A 17425-nucleotide genomic window follows, 5' to 3' on the forward strand; every position below is an offset into this window, starting at 1 on the left:
AGGTGGGACAACCCGAGATACAAGAGAAAATGAATCAGTGATTGTATTTGCTGCGTTTGGCATCTTAGATTTGTTTTTCTATGTATTATTCTGGCCTTTAAGTGCAATGCTCACAGTGCATGCTGTGCACTATATACCAGTGTGTATCCCATGAGTGTATGCATGTATAAATGTGTTTGATAAGTCGGTAGATTGTTTCATGTATGATCATTTGTGTGCGTGTACATACATACATACATAATTAGCTGGATTCGTTGTATTTGAAAGAAATAAATACCCTTAACATCAAATTTGTCTTTGTTTCATTGACCTTTGGGTGGTGTTTGTTGTCCCTAATCTATGACTGCACATTTGAAAAGTTGAAAAGTTGATCACATGATTACAGCACGTGTTAACCAATAGTTTTATTGACTTTAATTTCTATGAGGAAGACTCACACCCAAGTGGCATGAAAAATTATTATTTAGCACATAGAACCTCCATAAATCACAAATTAACAATAATGATAGAGATAAACAATAACAGCAATACTTAAATTCTTAACTTCTTAAACTCTTCACCCTGTTGTTGTTTCTTTGTAATTATTGTGTACATAGTGTTTCTTTGTGTATATAGGTTTTTCCTCTGTATATATTATATTTATTTAATTTTCTATTTCTTTAACTGTGTGCTTTTGTCTGTCCCCTTGAGCTGCTGTAACAGCAAACTTTCCCCACTGAGGGATCAATAAACAATATCTATCTATCTAACTATTTTTCTTGGTCTAACCTGAGTTATCATTTTTTATTTGTTCAGCTATTTTGCTCTTTTTTTTAACACAGTTTTATAGTTGTGCAATTTTCTGTATTTTACTTGCCTGCTTTTATTTAATTGTTGTGATGAAAAGTCTAAGTCTTTTTTCTTGTAAAATAAATATCTTTGTTTTATTGTAACATTTGTTTTGAAAGAAGAAAAATAAAATTTACTTGACTCACGTAACATTATCTCAAACTAAAACAGTCAAGACCTGAAACTATCACCAATAACCACAAGGATGTGAAATATTAAATTCATACAGGAGCAGTCCTGGAAAACTTTTCACTGTGGACAGTACAGGCTGGCTCAAAACATACTGGACTGACATCCAATCAAATCGCTTAAAACGTTTGACAAGCATAAGCGCGGGCCAATAGAATAGCTGTAAGTGAGCTGGAGAGGGGCGGGACTAAGGATATCCTATGTCATCAACTCAAGGCGCTTTGTTGTTCTTTCGGGGCAGAAAGACGGAGGAAACTATTGTCAGTTCATTGAAAACAGCCGGACTGAACAAGGATAACACTTCATTTGGTTCAATATAATCAAACGCCGGCCAAGTGTGGAGCTAAACCGATGCCGTCCGGTGATAAATGGTGCATTTGTGGGACCAAATCAGCTCAGCAGTGAGCTAGCATTAGCCACTCCGGGAGGGTGTCCAGATCGGAGCGGAAGGACTTCCAGGCACTGGGAAGAAGGGGAGAAATCTCTGCTGGGATGCCTCACGCAAGTTGGCTAAAAACTGTATTTTACAGTTCCGCCTGGAGTCATGGCGCCATAAACCCGAAGTATCTCTTCGTGTGACTGATACCGAACCGCAGGAGCAATTTGATGGTGACTTTGTAACTGTTAACGACCCAGTTTAGCGAGTTAGCCACGTAGCTACGTAGCCCTCAGTAGGGAGACATTTAAAATGGCGGAAGGTTGGCCCATTCCTTCGGCCCTTGTCTTCATGCTGTTGAGTTTGAGTGCCTGGGCTCTTGGGTCTTGTCCTGCTCCTTGCTCGTGTTCAAAGGGACAAGATGAGGTCCACATTCTGGACTGCAATAGGAAAAAGCTGTCGACGGCTCCCCTGGACCCACCAGAAGGAGTAACCCAAGTGTAAGTGCACAACCGAGTCGAGACAAATGTGTTGAAGTTGGTGCAGAATCCACTGCACTGCTTTGTTGATCTACCAAGAGGTGCACCATAACACACCAGCACAGCCCACACAGGTGGATTTTAGCCACTTTAGCCTCACTTGACTAGATTTAGGACACAGCCTATTTGCATATTTTCCATAGTTCAATGATCAACTGTGTATCACCTGTGTAAACTATAACTGGAGCAATAAAGCTGCTTTATAAACAGAATACACAGCAAGTTACCAGTTTATTAGGCAACTTTACACCCCACTGAACCCAACACGACCAACGACACAACAAATCTTATCTTCAGAAAGGTTATTGATGCATTTGGGGTGGACAAAATTACAGAAACACCCGTCAGTTGATCCATGTTTAAGGTCACTGTGGAGGTTGTAGCTTTTGGCAAACTGGCAGCTGAATGTTTCAACCTTTGGCGGATCTGGGTTGGTTGCCCAGAATTTCTTATTTGTTGAGGAAGGAGTTGTATAAATCATGATCTGGCTGATGTAAAGGAGGTTAACCTGGATGGCTAAATGCACCTATTTCAGTTACTTTACTTTTACTTTTTTCACTATCACACTAATGTTGTTTTGGATTTTATTTCAGCACCATGAATCACAATGAGTTGACCGTTTTCCCCTTTCTTGGAGATGTTTCCTCAAATATCACCTCGTTGTCATTGTAAGTATCCCTTCAGGTTTTCTTACCTCTCCTCCTGTCACTACTCAAATAAACACATACTTCAAATAACCTTTGGGCATCTCTGTGGAAAGCTATGCCTCCATTTATGTTGAATACAGGCGTTCTGTGCTATTTGCTCTGATAACTTCAAATTGTCATCACAAAAAATGAGCTGCCTTCAGTTTATGAACGAGAATGCATGCCATTTGGTGTGATGCGTTTTCTTTGCATGCATCTTAAAAAGAATACAAATATGAGTATTTCCTTGTTTTATTATGATTTGAGGATGCCATAAACATAGCATGTCCTAGATATGAGTGTTTTAGTTTTCAAGTGTTGAAAAAAAAAAAAACCTAACTTATTTTTATATGATTCAGAGTCCACAATCGGATCTCGGAGCTGTTGATGCATCAGCTGCAGCCATACGTTTCCTTGGAGACACTGGACCTGACATCCAACTCTATCTCAGAGATAAAAGTCGGATCCTTCCCCTCCATGCAGCTGAAATATCTGTAAGCAAACACTGCTTATCATCTTAATCATCCTCATTTAACCCTCTTTTTCAGTAAGGAAGGTAAGAACAGGTTACAAGAATAGACTGACAAGACTGGCTGACGGAAAAATGAAATAAAACTACAGAGTATAAAGAGTGCATGCGTCTGCTGAGACTGCACTATGTCTAATTTCAATAATAGGAAATGTTTTAGATGCGATCTAATGTAATTACAAAGACACTTGTCATAACATTAAACCAATTCACAATTGTAGACTAATGGTATAAGAAGAAAGAATGGTCTCTGTGTAATACAATGATGATGACATGGCATTTATGGCAGGACATATCAAGAATGCTTGTCAAGTCAGAGCAGTAAAGACACCCCGTGTTAATCAGTTTGCTGTCGGTGAGAAAGTGTCTTGCTGTAGGCCAATTGGCTTCATGCCTCCTTTCTTGGATGGAGCAAACATTTTTCTCCTTCCTGATTATGGCTCTATTGTTTCTGCTCCTTTATCTCATAGGAATTTGAGTAATAACAAGATCAGCGTCCTCGAGCCTGGCTGCTTTGACAACATCTCCAGCTCCCTGCTGGTGCTGAAGCTGAACAGGAACAGATTAGTCGTGCTGCCATCCAAAGTCTTCAAACTTCCACAGCTTCAGTTCCTGTAAGTATTGTGATGGCTGGCAGACAAATCATTTTTTTTTTATTCTTTCGTGGCAACTCTGACTCAAGCATTTGGCTGAATTGTGTGTGTGTGTTTTATCAATGCGCTTAATTTAAAAAGAGCAATTTTTATTCTCATTGTAGTGAAATGAAGCGTAACAAGATCAAGATAGTGGACAGCCTGACATTCAAAGGGATGGATTCACTGAAGTCACTGAAGATGCAGAGGAACGGCATCACCAAGCTCATGGATGGAGCCTTTTTTGGGCTTAACAACATTGAAGAACTGTGAGGACAGTCTCCTTTTTTATAGTGATATTCAGCAGCATATTTATCAGCAATTGTGGAAACAGCACAGTGTCAGACTTTGTCAAATAGCTTTAAAGACGCCTGTAAACGCACAAAGATAGTAATGCACAAAAGCAAGAAAAAACCTCAACCTATTCTGTCCTTATCCAAAACCAACTGCTGCATCTGCCATGACATGTTGTGGACCGCTCATGTTCGTAGCCATGATCGCTCTAGCAGATGTGTCGTAAAAACAAATCAATTTATGTGATGACAGTTGTTTTTGTTAATGCCATTTTTTTCCCCCCATCTGTGTCTCAGAGAACTGGAGCACAACAACCTAACAGAGGTCAACAAAGGTTGGCTGTATGGCCTGCGCATGCTGCGAGTCCTGCGGGTCAGCCAGAATACTGTCGGCATCATCCGACCAGACGCCTGGGAGTTTTGCCAAAAGCTGGAGGAACTGTGAGTGTATTTGCTTCAGAGTTAAAATCCCCACACAGCTAAGAGTCCCCACTTTCTTTCATCAGCCCCGGGGCTCTGAAATTCATTCTGTGTGCTCAGAGGAGTTACTGTTATCTTGCTGCAGCACTGTTGGGTGTCTGGAGCTGATTCAGTGCTGTCTTCCCTCTGGTGAATGTATTTGATACGTTTTGAACAATAATGTCTCTCAGTTTGGAGTATCATTCTTGAATGTGAAGTAACGCTAACACACGACACCGCAGTTCATATAAAACTTGTCTCGGCTAATCTGTATCATACTTGTGGTTGTTTTGTGCAGAGACTTGTCCTTCAACCACCTGACAAGACTTGAGGAGACGGCTTTCATCGGATTAGGTCTCCTGGAGAGCCTGAACCTGGGAGAAAACTCTATCAGCCATTTGGGAGAGGGAGTATTCGGTGGCCTGGCAAATCTGCGCACCTTGTAAGTGCCACGCTTCAAAGAAATCAGTCTAAAATATATGATACCTGTTTGATCTAAGAAGTGTAATGAAGCTCCGTATCCAAAATATAACCAAGTCCTGACTTGTTCTTGGCTCTGTGCATTCTCATGAAGGCTGCTGATGACAGTAGGTCTGTTTGTTTCACTCTTTATGTGTAGTTCCTGTCCTGTCTTGAGTACATTTTTCCAAGTAATCCATAATAGTTTTAAGAAGTAACAGTAGAAATTGCCAAGTCTGCATCCTCTAATATAGTCTTTGTTGCGTTCTAATCCTGCTTGTTTTTAGTTATATGTTAGTCATAGATCCAACCACCCAATGTGTAATTTCCATAGAATCCCATTCTCTTGGTTTCATGTCCTCTGTCCTGCCATTCACTCACTAAATTGAATATTTTAGAGGCAATACACTGTTCATGATATCCACATGAACTATGTATTAGAAGATTTTTGTAAGATTATGGGGAATAGACTGGTGTCCACACTGTAGCTGAGCCAGAGGCCAAGAGAAGATAGTTGATGGAATCTAAAGTTGGTGTGGGCAGAGCAAAACTCCCTCTGGTCCAGGATTTGAGTTTGTTTGCTTTTTAATATTTTACCAGGCAGTGAGAAAATATCAACATATAATATGCTCAACATTTCAGTGTCTACTGAGTATATCAGCGAATAACACCTCTGGCTTTGTCAGGGAGAGAAATTGAGATATGCTTCCCTGGTGGTTGAATACCACCATTAAATATTGTGAACTACTTAGACATACATTAATCTGTGAGGTTAGAAGTGTTGAGCATACCTGCAAACAATCGCAGTTATTAGTGTCAACCAGGTCATTCGCTATGCGAAGGCGAATCATCTGTCTTTGCAACAAGATCACCCTTCCTATCGATCCATGCAGAAATCAGCATTATTGGATTTTTCCCAATCAATAGTGTAGTATTCCTTTTCTGTGGGAATTGGAACTTTGATCTCATCTGTGACGTGACGTCCACCTGAGGACACCCGCTCCCCCCATTTGCATCAAACTTGAGGTAGTTAAACTTTGCATTATGTGAAAATGATTGTTAATGGCTTGCAGAGTTATCAGCGCAGTAGCCACTGCCACACAGAGCAACTTACTGTGTAAAGCCACCTTCCTGATATGTGTTGTAAGATAAGTGCACGAACATTAGCTAACTTCATGTTTAAGTACATTTAACTCTAGTACTCTATTTAAGTACAAATTTGAGATGCTTTACGCGAGTATTTCTATATTCTGCTGCGTATACCACAACTTCACTACACCTCAGAGACAAATATTACTCCACTAGATATATATATCTGTAACCATTAGTTACAATATACAAATATGTACAAATAATATACAAAATAAATTATGATGATCAGTAAGGCATTATTGGTCCCCGGGGTCAAACTCATGTGCTACCTAGCAGTAAATAATGTGATATATGAAATATATGCAAATAAATCAAATGTACTACAACATATTTGTTTATCAAAACAAGTATTGTATTTCAATCTCAAAATGCTCCAAAAGGCTTCATTTGCTTATTCAAATGACGAAAGGGAGAATAACCCCCTCCGTCTTTACTTAATTTTAGTTTTCTATCATGTCATCTTTTTTTTTTGCAACTCTAGCAGGTCAGGTTGAGATGAGAGCGAGTTGTGAAGTTATTGCCGCACAGAGTTCTGCTTAAACAAGAGAGCTGACTAAAGTAAGGGGTCGCATTTGGGAGCTTGACCATCATGGGAGCTTTCATGGGAGAGGGGAATCGGAGAGTACTGAAGCTCTTTCAGAGGTGGCCAGGCATGAGGAAAGAGAAAGAAAAGAGCCTATGACCCATCCTGTAAACACAAGGCCTCTCTGGGTTTCCAGTGAACCCATTAACTGTCCCAGTGCTAAACAAAGCCAATTAATTTTCCCTCATCAGAACAGCAGGGGCAGCGAACTGTGACACTTGTTGAAGTATGGGGTCTCAGATTGTTAGTCTCCTGACTGCGAGTCACTCCCAATGACAGGCACAGTAGAGATAATGTGCCCTCTCTGTGGTCTTTAAAAGAATCTTTGAAGGAGGTGGCATTACATCTTCAGTCACTGTAGAGTGTTTAAAGTCTAAAATGTGACTCTTTGTTTTTCAGAGATATCCGCAACAATGAAATCTCCTGGGCCATTGAAGACTCCATTTGTGTGTTTGATGGAATGAAGAAGCTGAACACACTGTGAGGACACTCAGATTGTACACATATACAGACAGACAGACAGACAGACAAAGATACATGGGAATATAGACAGATTTTATATATAATCGATGTTTGTATTGTGTTTAGACAAGCACAGCAGGTGCATCCAAAGCTTTGGCAGTATTTTGGCAATAAATATTTCTCGATAATGTAAAGCTTCATTCACAGAGGCCTGTTTGTACTTTACAGGTTTTACTTTGCCGTGAAACCGTTGCATTGAATGGCCTGTCAAATGTCTTAATTAAGCCTCAATGAAAGCTGCTGACACAGTAGTTGCAGTGTGCAATGAAATGCTACCCAGGAGCAGGTCGTGTGCCAACCGTGTTACTGAACATCATATGAAATCTTTTTATTTTGCAGAATCCTACAGCGGAACAAAATCAAATCAATCACTAAGAAAGCGTTTGATGGCCTAGAGGAGCTGGAGCACCTGTGAGTAAAGCCACTGCACACCCTTGTTTCTCCACACCGCTATGCTTGTGCCTCAGAAGGATCAGTTATTATTGCTAAATGATTAAAGGTTTAAAAAAAAAAGGCTTTTATTACCACTGTGCTGCTGTTGTCCTATGCTTGTAAAATGGGATGCCATTTTGATCAAATCACGTTGAGGTGTGTGTAATCAATATTTCTGTCCGCTCTACAGGGACCTCAGCAAGAATGGCATCATGTCGATACACCCCGAGGCGTTGTCCCACATGAAGCTCAAAGTGTTGTGAGTAGACACAAAATTCATCCTGCAACTCACAAAAGCACATGTGGAGTGTGCGTATTGGCTCTGTTGGGATTTCTGCACATATTATCATCCAGTTGTTTGTTAGGACAGTTTCTTCAGCCTGTGAGGCCGATTTGAGGTTTTGATCAGCTCATATGAGGAGTGTCTCTGAAGCAGCTGCCAAACTCAAAGTGTATCATGACAATAGTCATATCCTGTTATTAATTAGTCTGTTGCTTTAGTAGAATGTAGCACTGTTTGTTGAGTGAGTGGATAAAGTGTCTTGGCCTGATAACATGGCAATAGGAACATAATGGCAACACTCTTGTAATTAGGATTTATTTTAGGATAAAGTGTATTAAAATATGGTTCTCGAGGCGTTCCTAAAAATTAATCAATTTTCCTGTCTTGATTAAGATAAATTATACTCCGTGGTTGGTTGACTTTCTCCTGTTGACTTGCTAAATGAAAACCCTGGTGTGTGACTTGGACAGTGGTTGTTCTTTTAAGATTATTAATATGATCCCTTTCTACATATTGATTTTTTTTCATTTACAACAGTTTTATGAGACTGTTTATCATTATCTCCTTTCACACTGCCTTTTCAAGGTGGACATGTTGCACCATTATTCTGTCCTGCATATAAAATGCACAAAGATGGAAGGGAGGGGGGTTTGTTCTGCCTCTCAGACAGCAGGGGAGGCAGAGTAAAAAGGGTGAACCAGCAGGAGGATCGCCACTTGACGCCAATGATGCTGTTTTGCTACATGTTACTTCTGCATCCAGAAAGCAAGAGCTCTGTCTAAAATCACTCAGTGTGGCAGCGATTTGCCGGCATGGTTTGGGTCAGTGTGAAAAAGCAAAGCTGGCTCAATGATGATTTTTCTTTCTGGTGATATTGTGCAGTCTCTGTTTAAAAAGGGCTATTGCTTGTTGTCTGCAATGTGTTTGTGTTTTTAGCTGTCTAGAGGGATTATGTTTTTTTTTATGTTTCTGAGCTGCTTCCAAAATTGCCTCAGGTGTTATTAAAGTTTTATAAACTCACTGTTTATCAGTAAGACTTCCCTTCAGGGTTACAGTGCAACCAGAACTCTGTTTGCATCAGACTCGGTTAATTAAAATACAGCTTCTATTGCATACTTATTGATACTCAGTTACTCAAGCAGCACTGGACTCTCTGTTTTGGGTCAGACTAGATAACCGCCCTCTTTGAATAATTCAGGTAAAATTAACCTCCATTTTCAAGCAAGTAAATGCAAGTTTCCTTGTCTAAAATGCCACATCATAAACCACTTTCTAAAATGTTAACTATGAAATCCTCGAAATCCCGAGTTAATTTGTTAGGTGGGTTCATGTCATCCTCTTTATCTCTGCAGTAGTGTGATGATTCCAACTAGTTTTACAATGACTCATTTCACACCTCCATCATTACCTGTGTGTTCCCAGTGTCCTGAACACGAGCAGCCTGCTGTGTGACTGCCACATGCAGTGGCTGGGGCCTTGGCTGACTGACAGCCAGTTCCAGCAGTCTGTCTCCGCTATCTGTGCTCATCCTGCCAGCCTCCTTGGTCGCAGTGTCCTGTCCATCAGCCCAGAGGAGTTTGTTTGTGGTCAGTCCCATTTTCTTTTTTGTATACAGTTCCCAGTTTGATCCAAAGCACGTACTCTTCATTGAGCACAGTGCAAAGTAGTTGTCGATGTAAGCCCGGAAAGGGCACCAAGTTTTTGCTTTGGGTACTTGTGAAATCACAGAAGTGTATGATGGATTATTACAATATGTTTCGCAATAACAGTGCATTATGTCAAATCAATTAATCAACCAATATCTTGCATTTCAGTTGACATGTCTGCCATAAAATATAGATTTTCTAACTTGCTGACTTGCATTTTGTGTCCTTGCTCCTCAACAGATGATTTCCCCAAGCCTCAGATCACAACTCACCCAGAGACGTCTGTGGCGCTGCGGGGGAACAACGTGACCCTGAGCTGTGTTGCTTCCAGCAGCAGTGATTCGCCGATGACCACAGCTTGGCGGAAGGATGGGGAGGTGCTGTATGATGCAGAAGTGCAAAACTACGCCCGGTACCAGGAGGGAGAGCTGATCTACACCACTGTGCTTCACCTCCTCAATGTCAACTTCACCGATGAGGGGCGCTACCAGTGCGTCGTCTCCAATCACTTTGGCTCCAACTACTCCAACAGGGCCAAGCTGACTGTCAATGGTGAGGATGTTTGTCAAAGAGTGTGATTGATGACTTTCAGTTCAGTCTCATGTTTTTCTCTTCTCTGCAGTCTTTTACTTTCTTTCTAATACATATGCATAGTTTTAACATTTGTTTATTAAAAGTCTCATATTCGGCTCATTTTGAAGTTCATACTTTTACTTGGATGTCTGGACTAGAGCAGGTTTTCATGTTTTAATGTTGAAAAAACACATTATTTCTCTCATAGCAGACATGGCTGCTGCAGCTGTTTTCAGCCTGTTTGTACATGCTGTGTTTTAGAAGAACAGAACAATCTGCGTGCTTTGATCGACATCTTTGTGTTATCGAGAGGTGTTGTCAGTTATGGAAAAAACAATGGCGGACAGCAAGGTGTATTCAGGAGGTTTTCAGTGAACGGGGAGAGACAGCCTGCCAGAGGGCTGGAGGAGGTTGCATGTATAATGGATCCCCTTATGACCTCATAACGGGAGCCAAATCTAACCGGCATGTTTGCACACACGTTCACTTGAAGATGGAGCAGGAGAAAAAGAGAGACAATGGTCTTTTCTCCTAGTTTGATGGTCTCTAGACACACTGGGAACACACACTGATGTTTAAAAAAACATGAAATACTGCATTTTTCACTTTTCCTTTTCAAGTTTGTCCTGACTCAGTGGACAATGCAATAATTACAAAAAAGGGTAGATAATAGAAGCTTAAGATTTATTTTCCACTGCTGTTTGATCTCTGGTAAGTGTCTGATACACATGTCTCTACTTCTCAGTCCCCCCCCTTGACATTCTGTCCTTTTTTCTTTCAGAGCTGCCATCCTTTCTTAAGACTCCCATGGATCTGACCATCCGAACTGGGACCATGGCCAGGCTGGAGTGTGCTGCCGAAGGTCATCCATCACCCCAGATTGCTTGGCAGAAAGATGGAGGCACCGACTTCCCTGCTGCCCGAGAACGCAGGATGCACGTGATGCCAGATGATGACATCTTCTTCATTGCTAACGTGAAGACAGAGGACATGGGGGTGTACAGCTGCACGGCCCAAAATGCAGCTGGCAGTTTGTCTGCAAACGCTACTCTCACCGTCCTGGGTGAGTCACCCACCTAATGACATATTAGCATATTACTGATATTTTACTACTGGGTTATTTCAGCTGAGCCACTCTGCTCAAATTGGCTGCTCATTTGTGTCTGTCACTCATTATGCACCCTTGTTTTTGTCTTCCTTTATTCTGTAACCTTATTTAACCACGGAGAATACATAAATTTGGCTGGATTCACCGTCTGTGACACAATTGTTAGATCTCGTTTCCTAATATATGTGTTGAGCTTTGAGTTAAGCAATGTACCGCTATATATTCAATAACTCTCTCCTAGTTTGTGCTCAAGGCTTAAACATTAGTTCCAAAGACTGTTTCATATTCTAGAAATAACTTAATAAACTTGACCTCGTGCACATCCATCCTAACAGTTTAACACAAACACCACTAGGATAATACTAACAAAATCAAAAATCAATGACTCCCCTTCTCTTCCAGAAACTCCATCCTTCATGCGACCCCTGGAAGACCGAACAGTGGCCCGTGGTGAAACTGCTGTGCTTCAGTGCATAGCTGGAGGCAGCCCAGCGCCGCGTCTCAACTGGACCAAAGATGATGGGCCCCTGGTTCTCACAGAGCGGCACTTTTTTGCTGCAGCCAACCAACTCCTCATCATCGTTGATGCTGGCCCTGCTGATGCTGGGAAATACACCTGCATCATGTCTAATACTCTGGGAACAGAGCGTGGCCACATCTACCTGAGCGTCTCGCCATCACCAAACTGTGATACCGGCACAGGATACGACCAGGACGGCTGGACAACTGTGGGCATCGTGGTGATTGTGGTGGTGTGCTGTGTGGTTGGAACCTCGCTGGTCTGGGTCATTGTCATCTATCACATGCGCAGGAAGAGCGAGGACTACAGTATCACCAACACAGGTCAGCAGTGGAGACACGTAACCATCTGTGATATTAAATAAATGTGCCCCATTTGAAGCTTTACCCAACAGAGGATGGCTGTTCGGAAACCATGAAATTTCTCTGTGGAGACGGCACTCTGTTGTAAGGATAAGACTGTTTCGCAGAATTCAATACAGTGTAACAAAATATGTCTCTGTCTGTTCCAGATGAGATGAATTTGCCAGCAGACATCCCCAGCTACCTGTCCTCGCAGGGAACTTTGTCAGAGCCTCAGGAAGGCTACAGTAACTCTGAGGCAGGCAGCCACCAGCAGCTCATGCCTCCTCTCTCCAATGGATACATCCATAAGGGCACAGATGGTGAGTGCTCTTCTTTCTGAATTCCACAGTATTAAATTCTTTAAAATGTCTAAAAATGACAAGATTTGTGTCACAGATGGTGAGCTGTAAACTTACATTATCCCAAATGTTTGTATGTCATCAGTTCATTTGGTTGCCTGCCAATAGCATCAAATCCCCTTCACCCCTACTGGTTGTAAAAAAAAGTCTGACAGATGATTCCTCGGAAAGGGACGAGGAAAGTCGCCAAATTACCATAGAATCATACTCATCAACTGTAATGCAGCATTTTACCCTCTTCGTTAATTGCACAGTAGAGACCTGATTTATTGATATGACGTTTCAATATAGTTCTGGCTTACTCCGATAAGCTACTATGACAAGTGGCTCATGCCATAGCCGACTCATCTAATATAAACATAAGCTTGCCCACGAGTTTTTCACTGACAGCGGTGATGAAGACAACAACTCGCGTCATCCCACAGTTCTCCACGACGTCATCAAACATGTTTGTTTTGAGAGGCCCGTAGCGTTTAATGCAACCTTTTTGTCTCAGCACCATGGACGTCATCCATGAACTGCACACACAATAATCTCTGCTATTATCATTGCACACACTTCAGATCAGCAGAAAATATCATTTGTGCATCCTGCAGCTGAAATGCATAAAAACTCCCTGTAATATCCCTTTAATATTTATATAAAGATGTATACTGTGCATTTTCCTGTCCTGTCAACAGTTGGTTTTCAGCACAAGGCGCACATTAGGTTGAGGGTATTTTTGGTATTCCAATCATTCAACATCCTGCTGGTTTTCCTGTAATAGTCGGTGACTCATTACTTTGCGGTGCAGTGACTTGTGATTAGACATAAATTAACGTCTGATAGAGAGATTTGTGTGCTGATAATAGATCAAACCTACCCATCATATTCTTATGACTTTTTATCTAATCATATAGTTTATTTCCACATTGTGATCACAAGAAAATGTACAAGAAAGCAAAGGTTATGTCAACATCACAAAGATAACAAGATTGTGTGACCACACATACACTTCCACCTCTCCTTCCATCCAGATGAATCACCTCTGACATGGAAAAACAAATGAAAACATCAAATATCTTTTAGATGCCTTTGAATCCTCAAAAGCAAATTTGAGAAGCTGTATTTTATTTTATGCTTTTTGGACACTCCCGTGCCCATTAGGATCTTATTTCAGCTTTTGTGTTTCGGATCAGGTCCTTGCTTAAATGAGTCACTGACTAAATATCATGTATGTCCCAGGTGTGTGTTACGGCGACACGGGCAGCGAGGTGGAAACCGAGGGGAATGGCATGCTGCACTGCAGGGTTGGCTCTCTGTTCACTGGCCGTAGCAGCTTCCACCCTGGAGAGCCCCGAGAGGGACTAGCTGGACTCCCCACGGGTTAGTGCCATCTACTCACAGGCCTTTGTGGATTTTATTTATTTCTGAAGGATTAGATATCTTCTGCATTTTTGTGTGTCTTTGAGGAATATTGAAATTATGATATCTTTGCTTTGACTAGGCCTTTCTACTTGCCAAGTAAATATGCAGATGTATTCACATTAAGATGTAAGAAGGTCTTTTCATATATATTTGTGTGTGTGTGTGTGTGTGTGTGTGTGTGTGTGTGTGTGTGTGTGTGTGTGTGTGTGTGTGTGTGTGTGTGTGTGTGTGTGTGTGTGTGTGTGTGTGTGTGTGTGTGTGTGTGTGTGTGTGTGTGTGTGTGTGTGTGTGTGTGTGTGTGTGTGTGTGTGTGTGTGTGTGTGTGTGTTTCTCTTTTACTCATTTAATACTGCAATAATGCAGTACTCTCATAGATGTATATGATGATGGCCACGCGAATTACCCACAAAAAAGTTCAGCTTCTTTAATAACAATTAATATTTATATGGTACCTCTAATACGCAAAAAGCAGCTTGAATTACTTTAACAAAATGGCAAAAATTGTAGAAGTATGTTTAAAAAGGAAAGAGGGAAATATAATAATGAGCATTTATGTCCAATATAATAGTTATTTTGTAGCAAAAGACTGTCTTTGAGGACTTTTTGTGTAATTTAAAGATGCTTATTGTGTCTTGACAGGAAGCGCAGGTCCGCTGGTCATCTGCTCCGACTGTTACGATAACGCCAACATCTACTCTCGCACACGGGAGTACTGCCCGTACGCCTATTTGGGGGAGGACGACCCCCTGGACAAGACTCTACCAGGCCTGAAGGAGAGCTTCAGCCAGCATGCCCAGCACGAGGACACGGCACTGGAGAGCCTCATTAGCAACCAGGACTCCTCCGTCTTCCTCACCTCACACGACAAAAGGTTGAGCAGCCACACTCCCCCGGAGCACTACGCTAATGGTGAGTCTTGGAAACAGGAATTCCAGTTTTACCTTTTTAGAGCGAGATGGTGGGACCATCGTTGGTCTAAGAGTATTTGCAGGCCACAGCGAACATTAAATTTTTTATTTTTTTTTTTGTTGAGGATGAGAAGCACTAAAAGCCTCTTTGGCTAACTGCATGTCAATCATCTAAAAAGTAGCTGCTTAAATTTGGTTTATCAATAATCAAAAGCTATAGTGCTGCACTTAATGTTTTTGTTCCCCTGCTGATTAATTTATCAATTACTTTTTGATTAACTATTTATTCTTTAAAATGTCAAATGATGGAAAGTAGCAGTCACAAGTTCTGACAGTGTTAAACAGCACCTGTGAATAGCTTGATTTGTCCAATCAACAATCGAAAGGTATTCAAGTTACATGTTATGGATATAATAAAGTGAAAAGCAGTAAATTTGAGAAGCTTGAACCAAATGATTGGCAATTTTGCTTGATACATCAACTAAACAAATCATTAATTGCTAAAAAAAAAAAAAAAGTATGAGGTTTGGAATCAGTCAATGTGCAGCTGTCTAAGTATCGTGTTTTACTGTCTCTGCAGATTCTCTTAGCAGGTCCTTCTGGAGAGAAGGGGAAGATCCGTGCTTGAAACTTCAACCAGGCACGTCCCAGCACCCAGTGACTGTACACAGGACGCCTCCCCTGACTTCCTCTGCGGACGGCGCAGAGGAGCGGAGCGAAGCAGAGGTGGACTGTTTTCCCAGCCAATGCACACAGGACCACAGAAGTGCCTCTAATAGGACTAACCCTCAGGAGCACCCTGCTCCCACATAGGTACTTACACTCCACCCACGTTCTGCCTCTGACTCCTCGTTGCTGCGCCCCCCCCTCCCTCCTCCCTCCTCCCCCTTCACCCACTACCTCCAAAGAGACTCCTCACACTCTGCCAAAGATGCTCTCTTGTATGTTTACATTCCCCTTTCACTCAAGAGGACATGCTAACATTGTCCACTGTGGAAAGACTGCTGTGTCAGGCTGGAGAAATGGACCAGTGATTAAAGTGACCTCCTCTATGACATGTCCACATCTGCAGGAGCCCTTTCTCCCACATCCTCCCCTCGTCTTTGTTCTCTTCCTAGAGAAAACTATGAATGTATGCTTTAAAGAGCCATGTCGGATGAAAAGGTCGAGTCTTTACAAGCACCCTCCTCCGTCCCTGCTGCTGTGGGGCTGAAATTTTGTGCCAGTGCACATCACACTGGCAGTTTTGCCTCGTCATTCCCGGTACAGACGCCTGTTGGAGCTGCCTACGTGACCTTGGTAGAAATAACAACCACCTATGCCCACGTGGGGGAAATGGGTTTCAAACAAGGGACGATTGTAGATCTCTGACCAGCAATTTGTGGTTGTTGATATAGAAAAGAACATATACACCCCACATTCCCACAGCCATTCCGACTGACTCAAACTATGCTATCTGGTATCCTGTTATGCAAATCCCAGAGACAGTGACACCGAAATGTGGTGTATATTATGAATATATATGAATATATCCTATATCATCTTTATCCAGCCTTGTTTTTGTCCTATGTCAAATGCAATTGTTAATTCCTTCATTTTAATGTCTAACGTTATGGTAACCAGTTGGGGGAGAAAGCGTACAGTTTTTTTTTTTGCACATGTGACAATCATTATTTGCTGGCTATTTTCTTATGGCTTTTCATTGGACGGCCTCTATAACAAGCATTCTCAGTAACGTCGATCAGGTGACATTATGGTTTATGTAAACGGTATGCACTGAGTTGTTTTCCCTTTTCTCATATCTTACAGGCACTTAATTTAATGGTGGTAAAGTTAATCATGCGGTGTGCATGCTGTTTTACATTGTGAGGATTTATCATTGGTTTGATCTCGAAAAAGCTGTATCCATAGATATTGATTAAGCCTAGGTTTTGACTTGGGACTGTGAAAAATAAGAATGTATTGTATTATTTTATACGTGTGTGTGTGTGTGTGTGTGTGTGTGTGTGTGTGTATGTGTGTATGTATGTGTACATAAGGCCTAGTAATCTATTAAATTCCATGTCCTACTAGTCAATTTGTAGAAAGGTTGGAGACATAAGCTGCAGTAAATTTAAGCTTTTTCAGTTTCAGCCTTTTTGACCCAGCGTTACCCTGAAGTTTTTTTTTTTTTTACCTGTCTCAGGTAACAAGATGAACACGTTTTACTGCATCTTTTTTTCCTCATAAGTGAAAGACTATAATCAAACAGCTGCCAGCTTTAGCAAACTGCTATTTCAATGCCTCAACTATTAAAGTGCTTTGAGATTAGGTTGGATCGGAGAATGAAAATGTAAAAGAAAGCTGACTTGTTTCATCGGATTAGATGTCATGAGTTGTTTGTTAAAAATCCTCTTAGTTATTGCACTCCGGAGCTCAGATGTGATTGGCTTTTATTGTGACTCTCAGAAAACTCACATTTGCTCAATTTATTTAGTAAATTACACTTAGTACCAGTTCATAGGTAAACCTATGGCAAAAGTAATGCATTTTGAAACAGCAGCTCTGTAATAAACCCCTTCATTCATGAATGGTCATCGTGGAGGATATAGGCGGTGG

General features: G+C 41.4%; 1 protein-coding gene across 1 annotated transcript; it reads left to right on the plus strand.

The window, feature by feature from the left end:
- Positions 1 to 1246: 1246 nt before the first annotated feature.
- Positions 1247 to 17027, plus strand: lrig2 (leucine-rich repeats and immunoglobulin-like domains 2). Its single transcript, XM_070838442.1, has 18 exons — positions 1247 to 1893; positions 2526 to 2600; positions 2978 to 3112; positions 3618 to 3761; positions 3905 to 4048; positions 4370 to 4513; positions 4830 to 4973; positions 7125 to 7205; positions 7587 to 7658; positions 7870 to 7938; positions 9385 to 9548; positions 9849 to 10160; positions 10963 to 11244; positions 11692 to 12132; positions 12321 to 12473; positions 13737 to 13877; positions 14559 to 14828; positions 15408 to 17027. The coding sequence occupies exons 1-18, from the start codon at positions 1706 to 1708 to the stop codon at positions 15638 to 15640; spliced, it is 3192 nt and encodes a 1063-aa protein (XP_070694543.1). The 5' UTR covers positions 1247 to 1705; the 3' UTR covers positions 15641 to 17027.
- The last annotated feature ends 398 nt before the right edge of the window (positions 17028 to 17425 follow it).

Source organism: Pempheris klunzingeri, chromosome 2 (assembly GCF_042242105.1).
Source record: "Pempheris klunzingeri isolate RE-2024b chromosome 2, fPemKlu1.hap1, whole genome shotgun sequence".
Taxonomy (NCBI): Eukaryota; Metazoa; Chordata; class Actinopteri; order Acropomatiformes; family Pempheridae; genus Pempheris; species Pempheris klunzingeri.